Here is a 14748-nt window from a genome sequence, read left to right on the forward strand (position 1 = left end):
CACCGTCAAATTTTAGATTTTCAAATAGTTGTATCTCGGCCAAATATTGTCCTATCCTAACTAACCATACATCACTGTAAAGCTTATTTATTCAGATTTCAGATAATGTTTAAATCTCAATTTCAAAAAATTGACCCTCAAGACTGGTTTTGTGGTCCAGGGTCACAATACACACTGTGCATCTTAGAGTGTGTACCTATTATTATAAATTTTCGAAGACACTTAATTATTATGTAACTATCATGTAAACAGAAAGAAATCGAAGACAGAAATTTCTAAAGTTTGAAAAAAATAAATAAAAAAATAACCACCATACATGAAAAAGGTGTTTGTGGGGAAATCTATACGTTTTAGGCACATAACGACCTTCTAAATTATGACTCTCTGAGCTCTGATGATAGTAGGTATTAAGTTATGAAGTGATGCGTGTATCTATTCGACATAACCAAGAAAAAAATCCCTTATACTATGAATTGTTAATGGAAAATTTTTACGAGGAAGTTGCACCACACGCATTGTCTATATGGGTAAGGCTCCATTTTACACTCATTCTCGGATAATTATTATGCATGTATTTTTTGAACCCATACGAGATTGTTTTTTTTTTCGTAAAAAATTCATTTGTCACATCGCTGAACCATTTCCAATGACCCAGTGAAAGGTGATGGATCGGTCAAAATCTAAAAAAAGCAGTGAGCAGTCACACCTAAAATACACACTTTAGCTTATTCACTCATGTATTTTTAACTTAAAATCGTAATGTTGTTAAAACCAAAAATTCATGAATATTTTATGTGGCATGTAATTATACTTCACATATGCAAATAGGCAGAAATTGTAATATGCTACTGCTACTATAGCATCGAGATGGGGATTACCCATTTCAGATTATCACTCATTCTGAAGCCAAAAGAATATATTGTGTGAACATAACATTATGAGTAATAGCCTATCAGTATATTTTATATTGACCGAAATTTTAACAGCTATATTGTTTTTGGTGTAAGTCCAGACGGCCTTCAGATAAGCAGAATATTTTTTGTGTAACTGAAATAATTAAAAACGCAAAACATAGCCTTGTACGATTTTAATGTCTTTATTTGATTTAATTCTAGAATGTTATCCTACCCCATAAAATGAATTAATAAACATAAGCATCTATAATCACCTCGGGCCTTTATAGAAAGCCCATGATGATTAAAAATACACTTTAACTTTGTTGTTATACTTACGTTGTTTAAAAAATATACATACAAATACAATGATGTCTGAATTACCCTAATTTAAGTGTAAAAGCCTGCCAGAAACTGTCATGTCAGATTTTATTTAGCTCGTGAGCTGACTGTGGTGTAATAAATCACTTTTCGGTGTCCACAATACATTTTCTATGTACCAGAACACTAGAGACGCTAATTTATTTGCATAATAAAATATAGATCATTTGTAACAGGTGCGTACATGCTGGTTCGCAGGTAAACGTTATAAAAAAACACAGGTTTGGTTAGAAGTAAATCAACCAGGCCACTGCTCAGAAGGAAAGGACAAAATGTTTTCCTGAGGCTGATGCACTATGCATTATAAACATCGCGTTTAGATTTGAAAGTCGTTCGTGGAGATGTGAGTCTAACCTGCAGTGGGGTCCTTCCGTACTTGTTCTTCTCATTAACGTTCACGTTGCTTTGCAGTGTCTGCTCAATTTCGTTCAGATCTCCAATCGCAGCTGCAGTGCTCAGCCTATCTATAGCTGTGCCCTCGGCCATTGTATCCCGACAAAGGAGGTAGAATATCTCTGATGCTCGCGTTTAAAAAAATGTCCGCTGGTTTAGATGTAAAAAAAAGTACTACAAAGCTATAGTAAATAGTCCAGTCCTCCAGTCCCCCTAAAAAAAAAATCCGTTGGAGATGCGCCAAGGTCCACCCATATTAATATCGTTCTAACGAAGCCAGCGGAACCAGCGGAGAAAACAGGGATGCCATGCCATCTCTAATCAAATCTAGGCACAATCAAGAATTATGTGGGGAAAAATAAAGATAAAGAAAAGAAACATCCTCTATTATTTGATCAATGCGTCAAGTTCCTCCCCGTGTCCATGAATGGCACACAGCTCTCCTATAGTCTCGGTCCAGATATGATCTCACATTCAAACAGATCTGTAGTAGTCACATGAAAAATGCTTGTATCCGAAAGCCAAACTTTCCTTTCACGAGTCCTCTGATATTAACTACATGCAGGTGCAATAGGCTGGAGAGCTGCGATGCGTTCATTGCATTCGCAGATGTTGTCATTTCGAGCCTCCGAACGACCTCTGAAACAGATAAATAGAAGGAGAAGACTGTTAATTCCGCGAGGAAATGTCTATTATGCATCCAATGGCTTTGCAAGGATGCGTTCTAGGTTTTATTCACGCTTCCCGCCCATTTTGAATATGAAACGTCAAAAGCGTATCTTTGATGAGAACATCAAAGAACGCTGGAGTAAGGAATATCAAAACTTGTTAACTGATACTGACACTAGGATTTCAAACTGACACGTGTAGAAATACGCGTTAACAGCTTCTCGTCTGCGATGAGGCGTTTCAAACTGCAGTTAATATCTACAAATGTGATTCGTCTCGCACGGAGGTGCAGTTTACGCTGTGACGGTTCAGCCGATGATGGACGACGTCATAATGGATCATTTAAACTGAAACAGTGTATCCACTACCTGCAGAATGGTTAGGCTACGTCGCGGGCATCGATTTATCCTCTTCGGCCGGTTTATATGCGTTGGAAGACAGCTGACTCTGTCAGAGAGTGTGCCGCTGTTGTTTAACATCACTCCGTTTTTTGAAATAAAGGGCCAACACACTTCCGCCCATTTTACAACAGACGCGAGCGAGGCGGGACTCAACGGTAAAGCTTCTGCAGGGGGGAGAGGCAGGCTGAGAGAGATGCACTTTCTGCTTTCTTCTCACAGGTTCTGCCCTGTTAAACATTCATCCTTGAGCTGGATAGGCTTTGAAGTGTTGGTATTACTAATATAAAATTCCTCTCTCCATAAAAGTGCGTTTGAAGTGAAATTTATTCAAATTACTGGTACGATGAAAGGGCTGTAAAAGAGAGCGAGGCTTGTATTCAGTCATGAAATGCCGAGATGAAACCCTCCAGCGCACCACAGGTACAATCTGTCTGAAAATGGACAGTTTTTCAATATTTCACCATTGCATTTTGTTTATTCATTGCAATAGCTAGCCTAATATATTTACATGAACACTACTACACACTTATATATTAGTAACATACTGAGAGATACAACTACATCCCTTATCATAAAAACTAAACAAGCTTAGACAAATTTGCTGTGGTTTAGAGTATTTTGGGCACTTTTCAGTAGACAAGGCTGTGAGACCAGCAAACCAGCTTAGGCTGGTTTATGTATTTATGTTTTTATTTGTTTATTTTTTAGGCCAAAGCAAGGTTTATAAAAACTTTAGAAAGTTTAATTGCAATGGATGTCTCTGGTTTGCTGGTTTTTCAATATTTCACCATCACATTTTGTTTATTCATTGCAATAGCTGCCTAATATATTTACATTAACACTACTACACATTTATATATTAGTAATATACTGAGAGATACAACTACATCCCTTATCATAAAAACTAAACAAGCTTAGACAAATTTGCTGTGGTTTAGAGTATTTTGGGCACTTTTCAGTAGACAAGGCTGTGAAACTAGCAAACCATCTTATGCTGGTTTATGTATTTATGTTTTTATTTTTTAGGCCAAAGCAAGGTTTATAAATACTTTAGAAAGTTTAATTGCAATGGATGTCTCTGGTTCGCTGGTTTAAGATGGTTTAGCTGGACTCCAAGCCTGGCCAAGATCAAGGCCTCTCAGCCTGACCCACTTTAAACTGCTCTAAACCACTTTAAAACCAGCACTGTATACTGGCATACTTGCAAAGACCAGAGTAGACTAGTTTAATAATATGTTTTTGTTTAATCATTATTTTTGAGACAAGCTTTAATTGCAATAAAAGTTTCTAGTTTACTAGTTTAGGATAGTTTTAGCTGGCCAGTCGGGTAGGGCTGGCATATCTGCAAACACCAGTGTAGACTGTTTTTGTTGTATTATTTTTTTGAGACAAGCTTTACATACACAAATCTTAAGCAAGTTTAACTGCAGTAAAAAGTCCTAGTTTGCAGCTTTAGGATGATTTTACCTGGTTTTAGCTGGCCAAGATGATGCTATGCTGTTTTACAAGCTAATTTCTCATCCTGACACACTGAAAATCAGTCTAAACCCATCTAAAACCAGTCTGGTAGGGCTGGCATACCTGCAAAGACCAGCGTAGACTAGGTTGTTTTTGTTTTATTATCATTTTTGAGACAAACTTTACATTTGTAAGTTAAAGTTTAAGAAAGTTTAATTGCAATGGAAGTTTATATATTGCTGGTTTAGGATGGTTTTACCTGGTTTTAGCTGGCCAAGATGGTGCTCTGCTGCTGACAAGCTATTTTCTCATCCTGACACATTGAAAATCGCTCTAAACCCATCTAAAACCAGTCTGGTAGGGCTTGCATGTACCTGCTAAGACTAGCAAACCACTTTAAACTGGTTTAAGGTTTTTTTCAGCATAGATAACATGAAGTTTAGTCAGAGTACTCATTAGTACAATTAAACCAGTCCTTCTCAAAATAACATTTGGTTGTTCATAGTGGATGGCAGTGTTATACATCATCTTCATGTTTACAAAATAAAAACTCATTTTGGAGGGCTTGTATTTGGGTAGTGAACTGTGAAAAATTGCTACAGACAAAACAGTTATTGTTTTGGAACTGCCTACCCACCCCATAAACATGTTTGATAAAATATACTTTTTTTTTTACAGATTTATTGTTGTAAAATGTGATAAGGCAAGTCGCTCGTATGACAGCTATTAAAATTCAAGCGCGGCCCTGCTGCTGCTTTAAAAATACACAGCTCTCTCCAACCGTGTGAGTTCGCGCGACAGTTCACAGCACTTTTTTACGGCAGCCGTAAGATGTTTTCGTTGCTTTGAACGCCGATCCAGAACAGCAAAGTGACGATAACAGAAAAACAGAAAGCCACCAAACACTGACAACACGGCCCCGAAGAGCAGCATTTAGACTCAGTTACGTGCCGCACACTGATAAACCGTGTCCTAAGCTGCTCTTTTGAAATCGGAGGTTGATATTTTTGAGGTTTTTACATGAGTCGTTAGCCTCTCACTGCAATGGCCTCCGACAGCAACATGGACAGAGAAATGATCCTGGCCGACTTTCAGGTGGGTTTCCTCAGATAAATAATGATGATCTGTGATTTTGTAAGACCTGGATGTGTAGATCAGAGCCGTTTATGTGGCTGCTCAGTGCTAGCCGGGTAACGGCTATTGAAGGCACTTCTTTTTGTTGACATCTCGGGATGATCAGCTGTCAGTGGCTTTGTTTGAATTATTCAGCAAAAATGAGATCAGGAAAGAACATAACCAGACAAAAGAACAATAGACGGCTTAAAATACACAATTTTGCTGTCGTCTGCTCATCTGGGACTAGAAAACATTACTGGACTGTCATCTGAAGCCTGATCTTTGTTTTTATGACCCTGTAAAGGCTAGAAGCTGTCAGATGACTCTGTACGGTTTCCTCTGTTTCTTCGCTGCCATCACCTGTCACAGTCATGTTTTTCAGTTTGTTTGCCTTGAGATTTTAAACATGAGTCACTTTACAAGTATTGACATTTGTGTTATGATGTGAAAACTTTCATAGAAACCGAAAGAGATCTGAAACATGTAGCAATTACAAATATCTTGAGGTGGCATTCACCAAAATTAAAGGTTACTGTTTCATTGTGACTATAAACTTAAAGGTTTACAATAAACATCCCTCATACAATTTAATAGCTTTTCCTATGTTATTTTGAAGAAAGTTTTAGCATGACATTATATGTAAAGCATAAATGCATTTTGTTTTATAGTGTAAATATATATGAAATATTAAAGGAGTAGTTCACTTTCAGAACAAGAATTTACAGATAATGTACTCACCCCCTTGTCATCCAAGATGTTCCTGTCTTTCTTTTTTCAGTCATAAAGAAATGGTGTTTTTTGAGGAAAACATTTCAGGATTTCTCTCCATATAATGGACTTCTATGGTGCCCCAGAGTTTGAACATACAAAATGCAGCTTAAATACAGCTCTAAATGATCCCAGCCGATGAAGAAGGGTATTATATAGCAAAGCGGTAGGTTATTTTCTAAAAAAAAAAAAAAAAAATTACAATTTATATACTTTTTAATCACGCTCATCTTGCCGAGCTAGACAAGATGAGCATTTGAAGTTAAAAAGTATATAAATTGTAATTATTATTATTATTTTTTAAAATAACCTATCGTTTTGCTAGATCAACCCTTTTTCCCTCTGCTGTGATCATTTAGAGCCCTTTGAAGCTGCATTTTGGAAGTTCAAACTTAGGGGCACCATTGACGTCCATTATATGGAGAGAAATCCTGAAATGTTTTACTCAAAAAACATGATTTCCTTACGACTGAAGAAAGAAAGACATGAACATCTTGGATGACAAGGGGGTGACATTATCTGTAAATTTTTGTTCTGAAAGTGAACTACTCCTTTAAGTGCTTAATGCACATTTGTGTAGCCTGCAACAAAACAGAAATTCAGTTATCATTCTCAGAAATGTATTTTCGGCCTGTTCTGTTATTTTATTTTTTCAGTATATAAAGATGACTTTTTGGTCTTTTTAATATCTTTTTATTTCAGGCATGTACCGGAATTGACAACATTGCTGAGGCGATCACACTTCTAGAACTCAACAACTGGGACTTGGTGGTAAGATACACTTTGTTTGTTAAATCTGTAAGACTGACACACAGCTAGATTTGTTTCGAACCAAAAACCATTTTAACAAGTGTGTGTGTGTCTCCTGCTTATTGTTTGTTTGTGGACTGGTGATCCATCGGAGACAAAGCCACTATGTTTAGTGCAAACGCTATTTAATGGTACCATTGTTCACAGGACATTCTGGCACAGTTCTGTAGCTGCGTTTCCATATACCAGTTACATTGACTCACAGCTGAAATTAGTCATCAATAAAACCTAGTCTGACGTGTTTGTAATTCAAGGCTTTATTTTTATTTATATTTTTGACCCGTGAACAACTGGGTTATAATTAGTTTTTTTAGGGGTCATCAGTAACCGTTCTCACACAGTTCTTTTTAAAACTGTGAGTCATGATTGTGTAGTGCTGTAATTTTATGGTATGCATGGTGGAATAGTTCAGATAATATAATATAAATCTTTATGATGAACCAAGCAAAATTGCAGCTATGCTTCACTGCCAGGGATCACCCTGCATTTTCATACATGGAAAACAGTAGGATTAACCGTTTGGAAAAACACAACCCCCATTAAAAATAACTATTATTATTTATAATGAAACATAAGCTTTCGCTAAAATAATTACTGCAATGTCGTCAGGGCCAATTATATACTTCTGAATCATGAACTGTAATATAAAAATATATTAAGTCTTTGCTGTTTCAGAATATTTATAATATTGTAAGCACTGCATTTATGTATTCTGTATCTTTTAGAAACTAACTGGACACTGCAAGGCTAAACTGTGCCTTATATCTGAGCTTCTACATTCAACATTTCTCACATTGTCACAGTTTATTCTCTATAGTTTAGAGAAATTCATTACCGTCTGTAAATACATGTTGATAATCACAAATGAATTACAGTCAAACCAAAATTTATTATGAAACCTTCAAAATTTCTCACATTATTACAGTTTATTGGCTATAGTTTAGAAAATGGCAATGAAATATGACAAGAACTCTTTATTAAAAAGGTATTTAACGAAACATGGTCAGGTCAAAGTGTCAAGTCTAAATTTTGGGTATAATATGTCACAGTTTACTTTATTTTGCTATCCTCACTTACATACATAAACTATAGTGTCCTGCACCCATTAGTAAAAAATAAAATAAAAAATTATATCAGGTGTCTGAATTATTTTTTGTTTGACTGTAAGTGCATCCTTTGCAACACAGATTCCTTAGTTTTTTGACAAATTCGCTCAACCACCTGCATGCAACAAGTCCATGGTTCTGCATAAATCACTTAGGATAATGACATATTTTGGCTACGGAATTTAACAACTTAATTATCAAATGCTAAATACTTGAAATGCCATTATTAGGGGTGCATGAATTAGGACATTTCAGGTAAAAACTAACATTCACTGTACCTTTAAATGCTTTTACAAGATTTAAGACGTGTACCACATAAAAATGCTCCACACTATAAAATTATGAGACAGATTTTAAAAGATTATTGCATTCAAACATACAGACAGTCTATTTAATACTAGCTCTTCAACTGATCCATTGGGAAAGCAATAGTATCTCTAAATTATTTGCCTTCTTTTAGGATTTTCTTTAGGTTTGGAGATGTAAAACAAAAGTAACTAAACATTTGCAGAACATGACATGTCAACATTAGCACAAACTGTTTCTATTAATTTGCATCTTAAATTCAGTCGGATTCAGTCTGACTGCCTCTACTCCTGTTACATCAAGATTTGCGTTTTAGTTTGTGTTACCCTTTCTTCTCTCCTTCTCTATTTATATACCAATTCTGTGATACACAGAATAACATTACAGTTCCTACACATTTAATTTTAGCAGCATCATTAAAGGCAATAACCTGCGGTAGTGAAATGCATGCCCAATCATGGGTCAAGATCTGTACCTTTTTTTTTCTCCAAGCAGGAACCGTTTCACTCCTAGTGAACAAATAGTAGCCCCTTTGTTGCTCCTACTGTGCTGAGCTTATGTGTCTAAGTGTCTGTTTCAATCGATAATGTTATTTGAACAGACAGTAATGTCTCTGCAGATACCCACACCTTTTTATAGCCTTTCATCTTATCTATTGCAAACAGGTCATTTAGACAGATCAAAATGGCCCTAAACATGTTTTGTTGCAGGAGCCCATCCCTCCCTTTGAATGTGGATGTTGTAATTGAAGTCTTATTGCAAGCATCCTGGTGATTTATAGTCTGGTATATCACCTTTCATTTGCCGCCGTACAAACATTTCACCTCTAGAGCCTGAAAACTACGCAGCTGTGACAGGTGTCACACTACAGTCAAAGCCAGACGGGCAGAGCTTGTTTTGTCTGAGAAAATGTAACAGAGGCATGTCCTCTGGCAGTTTCTGTGGTGCTAATTTGCATGAGGGACTGTGTGTGACCCGCTCTTGGCCTAAAAGGCCATCTTGTATTTACAGACGGTAATGACGGTATTAAGAATGCAGTGTAAGGACAGATCTAAAGCGGCAGTTTTCAAACAAAATGAAGAAAGTGTGGTTTTGCAGACAGATTTTCCTCTACAAAGTTGCTTTTTATCTTAAAAGTAGGCTGTTTAACTATATTTAGCAGGAAGCTGGTTGTTTGCCAAAAGCAAAAAGCAGGCCCTAGCCACGCTGTGGTTAAGTGCACCTGTGAATGTGATGACTCGCTGTTCATACTCTTGGTTGCGAGGTTGATGAAATCAAATAAAAAATGTGGAGACGGGATAGCCAGCGAGTGTTTGAACATGCCAGGATGTGTGCTGCACCTGAGCAAATCTTTCATGAGGAGTCAAATGGCCTTAGATGTGTTGAGCACTTCTTCTACATATTTGTAAGCGTTAAAGCATTAAAAATATCTGATGTTCTGTCTCTACTGCAGACAAAACATAATTTCTGTGGCCTCTACCGGCATGGAAAAAATTTGGGAGCATAGCAAGCATTGCGATGTACGTCTCTGTATACACTTTGTTATTTGGCTCAATCAGAAGCCATTCCATTCAGATCTGTATCCACCAAGAGTAAGTCTCCTTATCACAGACTGGCTCCAGAACCCACTTGCTCACACACGCACAGACACAAACACATCAGGCCCATCTCTGTGCATTCCACTTCAGCCTGATGAGAGAAAGCGAAGGGGAAATATGTGGCCCGCATTGCTGGATACTGCTTGTGTGTTTTATGTTTGGGTTTTATGGCTTGCTGTGTATCTCTGTTATTTACTTTACTATCTTAAAAAAGGTTCAGTATATTTAGACCACTATTTATTTAGGTAGTTAATGTGAAATTTCAAGTGTTGACAGCAATACTGTTACTGTTGAAAGCAAATACAGGAAAACATCAATAATGTGAAATATTATTACAATGTAATATAATTGTTTCTATTTTAATGCATTTTAATATGGAATTTACCCCTGTTATGCAAAGCTAAATTTCAGTGGCCATTACTCCAGGGCTGTCAAATGATTAATGGCGATTAAATATACACAATACACACTCATACAGTCAAACCGAAAATTATTCAGACACCAGATATAATATTTGTTTATTATAATATAGTTTGTTTATGTAAGTGAGGATAGCAAAATAAAGTAAACTGTGACTTCATACATTGGACCACCAATAAAACTGATAATTTGAGAACAAAAACTTGATGTGACACTTTGACCTGGCCGTGTTTTGTTTCATACCTTTCTATCAAAGCTTTTTTTGTTCAAAATTTATTCTGAAACAGTTAAACTCTTAAGTTCTTGTCATATTCTGTTACCATTTTCCAAACTATAGCAAATAAACTGTTATAATGTGAGAAATTTTAAAGGTGTCTGAATACATTTTGGTTTAACTGTCATGCAAACACAAACTTTTATTTTGCATGCGATTATGTTTGACAGCTCTACATTATTCCTTAAGAAATATTTCTTCTTATTATCAATGTCGAAAACAGTTGTGCTGCATAATATTTTAGTGAAAACCAAAAGAAAACTTCTTTCCTGAATTTATTGATGGAAAAAAACATTCATCCTTGCTGAATAAAGCTATTAATTAATTATTATTATTATTATTTTAATCTTACAGAATTTTATGAAACAAGTATTTAAGATGTCATTAATCAAGAGTTTTTATGACTTCATATTAATTTAAAGACTACATTTTTGCTTTTAAAAGTCACATTGCAGGGCTATTTACATAAACTGAGAAGAGCAGGGTGATTAACTATGCTCCAAATTTGCTTACTGTTTAGTATGTTTTGTAGTACATTACATCTTGCCATTGATATATGGACTTCTTTTGCATACTATATAGTGGGGAAGTGCACATATTCAGACATGGGGTGTTAAAACATAAAAAAATATGATAGTGGCTAAGAAGTTTCATGTTATGTCACTTTTGATTTTATCTGAACCCAGCCGTTATTTCTTGTTCTCAAATATGTATTTGTGTTTTCTTTGTAGGCAGCCATCAATGGAGTGATACCACAAGAAAATGGGATCTTGCAAAGGTATGATGTTGATTTGTTCATTCCTATCAGTCTAAAACCATCAACTCAGGCTTTCCCTTTACAAGATTATGGCAGAGATTCCACTCCATTGACTTGCATGTGGTAGCCTTTAGAGTAGAGATTAATTCTGGTAAACTCCAAAGACGGCACATTACCTGAATCAAGACGCGGCCGAGCTTGATGGCTCGAACGAGGTGGTTACTGTTTTCATGCCCCTGTAAAATGAAACTGGCCTCCTCTCAAAAGGGCATTCGTCTCTAAGCTATAATGAGACCCAGCTGTGGCTGCTGCTGGTTCCCTGGATGTTAAGGAATCGAGGGGGAAATGTCAGAGCAGCGTGTGTTTTGGCTTGTAGGGCCTTTGGTAGAGCTCTTATCATGTCTGCTCATCTGATTAGTCAAATCAGAAGTCTGCTCTTCCATTTTATAGCTGGCTTATCAGCAAGCTAACTGCCGAACACAAAATCCTGCTCTGAAATATTGATCTAGTTTCATTTCATAATTCATTTTCATTTTTATAATGATCTCTTCCACAATTAACCTAGGTGGCCACTTCAATGTCTGGTGTCGCAGTGTAAGTGGACATTTTGAGAAAATTAAGCACAAAATAAAATCTTGAGGAAGTGTTGCATGACAGGACAAAGCAATATTGATATGATCCACCTTCACTCTAAAGGTATTTAAAGCTTTTGGAACGCAGTGGTGCAATATAATAATGTTATATTTACTATGATTATTAAAATTAATGTATTTAATAATTATAGTGGAAACAAATAATTCAGTCACAGATAATTACATTATAATGCATTGTATATATGTATACTTATATACACTGTATTATAATATAATGTAATTTCTTTGTGATCCACAATTATTAGAAATATTACAGAAAGAGTCTCTATTTTTTTTCTTTTGCTTATTACTGTTGTTATTATTTTATTTTTTTATATGGCTATATTACACTGCCTTTCAAAAGTTTAGAAGGTTTCTTTTTTTTTTAATGTTTTCAAAAAAAGTCATTTTTGCTCACCAGGCCTGCATTTATTTGATCAAAAATACAGTAATATTGTCAAATTTTAAATAGCTCTATTTTGTCTTTTTTAATATATTTTAAAATATCTTTTATTGCTGTTTTGGCACTGCTAAATTTTCAGTAGCCAATATCTGTCACAGTGTCACATGATCCCATAGAAATCAATGTTAAAAAGACTTACGGATAAAAGGATGATTTAAAGGGATAATTCTCCCAAAATTCAAATTCTGTTGTTAAAGAAGTTCGCTTCCAGAACAAAAATTTACAAATAATGTACTCACCCCCTTGTCATCCAAGATGTTCATGACTTTTTTTCTTTAGATGTGAAGTAATTATGTTATATTTATATATAATTATGTTTATATAGTGGTATTCTATGGTGCCCATAGTTAGGGTATGTTGAAAAACTCCCATCTCATTTTCTCCTCCAACTTCAAAATTGTCGTACATCACTGTTTTACCCTTTTTTTTTTTGTAAAGGGCGTTTGATCTTCTTTGCACATTCACTTTGTAAACACTTGGTTGGTACTTCTGCAGTAATGTAGGACGATATTGAATTTGGAGGAGAAATTGAGATGAGAGTTTTTCTACATACCCTAACTGTCTTGAACCGGAATACACAGAGTACACGCAGAGCTAGACAAGACAAGATTTAAGGTTACAAAGTATATAAATTGTTAATTTTTTTAGAAAGTAGACGATCATTTGCTAGATAAGACCCTTCTTTCTCGGCTGGGATCGTTTAGAGCCCTTTGAAGCGGCTTTTAAACTGCATTTTGTAAGTTCAAACTTGCAGGCACCAGAGAAGTCCACTATATAGAGAGAAATCCTGAAATGTTTTCCTCAAAACCTTCTTTACGACTAAAGAAAGAAAGACGTGAACATCTTTGATGACAAGGAGGGGTGAGTAAATTATCTGTAAGTTTTGATTCTGGAAATGAACGTCTCCTTTAATTACTCACCCTCTTGTCGTTCCAAACCAGTAAGACCTTCGTTCATTTTCGGAACACAAATTAAGATATTTTTGATGAAATCCGAGACCTTTCTGACCCTGCAAAAGACAGCAACACAACTGAAACATTCAAGGCCCAAAAAGGTAGTAAGGACATTGTTAAAATAGTCCATGTGACATCAGTGGTTCAACCGTAATGTTATAAAGCTACAAGAAAACAAAAATAATGTCTTTATTCAACAATTTCTTCTCGTCCGTTCACAAGAGTACTATGACGCATGCGTGTGGTGCTGCCGGCATTCTGACTTAGAACATCCATCTCTCTTAGCTCATTGTCTGTATATTCTGGTTAAAATAAATAAGCCTGGGCAAAAATTGCAAGTCATCCTCTCTGTAGAAATCTTCAGACAACTTTGCAGAGACTGTTTTATGTACAGTGTGTGTAATCTTCTGCTTGTAAACAAAGCACAGTACATTTGGGTTCTACTTCACATACATCGTCGTGGTACTCTTGTGAATGGAAAAGAAGAAATTGTTGAATGAAGTTATTTTATTTTCTTTTTTCACACAGAAAGCTTCATAACATTATGGTTGAAACACTGATGTCACATGAATTACATTAACAATGTCTTTACTATTTTTCTTGACCTTGAACACGTCAGTTGTGTTGCTGTCTATACAGGGTCAGAAAGTCTTGGATTGCATCAAAAATATCTAAATTTGTGTTCTGAATATGACCTGACCCTTCAATATTTTTGTGGAAATCACAGAAAAAAATAACTTTGACAGTTCAAAAGAACAGCATTTATTTATTTATTTTTGTACCAATGTCTGTCTTTATCAAAAAAAATAGTGATACAGCCCCCATACTTTTACACTGTAGTGTATATAATTTTTTTTGTACATCACTTTGGCACCATGTCTTAAAGCCATTCTTTTTTCTACTTTAGTTTGAGGGTTACAACCAAGATGAAAAAAACATGAGGGCAGGAAAAAGAAAGTGAGAATTAAAGTGTGTTGCGGAAATAATTGCGGTGAAATAGCAGCGCAGAGAAGGCTGTCATCTCATTTCCCTCTGGAAGTCTGCTCCCCAGCAATTACCCCCTTCGTGCCATTTCAACACCAGAGTCACAGGAAATCAAACAATCAAGTTTACTGCGGGGGTTTTCATAGCGGTTGGTTGATGACCTTGTTAATGGAGGAGAACAACCAACAAAGTTGGGAGCTTTTTATAGGACTCAGCACGGATGTAGCCAACTGTGGGTTTTGCGCCGCTGGCCACATTTCAGTGCGTTAATACAGTGCCCTAAAAATACAGTTTAACGTGATGTGTTTGTGACCAGCGGTAGGGTTGTTTAGATGCTCACCACAATTTCATACATCCAAGATTTTC

General features: G+C 35.9%; 2 protein-coding genes across 3 annotated transcripts in view; one reads left to right on the forward strand and one right to left on the reverse strand.

Annotated features, from left to right (window-relative positions):
* Nucleotides 1-2846, reverse strand: part of cdkn2c (cyclin-dependent kinase inhibitor 2C (p18, inhibits CDK4)) — a 4536-nt gene extending 1690 nt beyond the window's left edge. The window contains 2 exon segments of the mRNA XM_073819617.1: nucleotides 1629-2306; nucleotides 2705-2846. Of these exon segments, the coding sequence (XP_073675718.1) occupies nucleotides 1629-1760 (132 nt within the window). The 5' untranslated portion in view covers nucleotides 1761-2306; nucleotides 2705-2846.
* A 2188-nt stretch (nucleotides 2847-5034) lies between these two features.
* The window catches only part of faf1 (Fas (TNFRSF6) associated factor 1), a 98854-nt gene continuing 89140 nt past the window's right edge, over nucleotides 5035-14748 (forward strand). For both annotated transcript variants that reach the window (XM_073819145.1, XM_073819146.1), the window contains exons 1-3: nucleotides 5035-5290; nucleotides 6782-6850; nucleotides 11325-11371. In XM_073819145.1, the coding sequence (XP_073675246.1) occupies nucleotides 5240-5290; nucleotides 6782-6850; nucleotides 11325-11371 (167 nt within the window). In that variant the 5' untranslated portion in view covers nucleotides 5035-5239. The remainder of the gene's footprint in view (nucleotides 5291-6781; nucleotides 6851-11324; nucleotides 11372-14748) is intronic.

The sequence above is a fragment of the Garra rufa genome, chromosome 15 (assembly GCF_049309525.1).
Source record: "Garra rufa chromosome 15, GarRuf1.0, whole genome shotgun sequence".
Classification (NCBI taxonomy): Eukaryota; Metazoa; Chordata; class Actinopteri; order Cypriniformes; family Cyprinidae; genus Garra; species Garra rufa.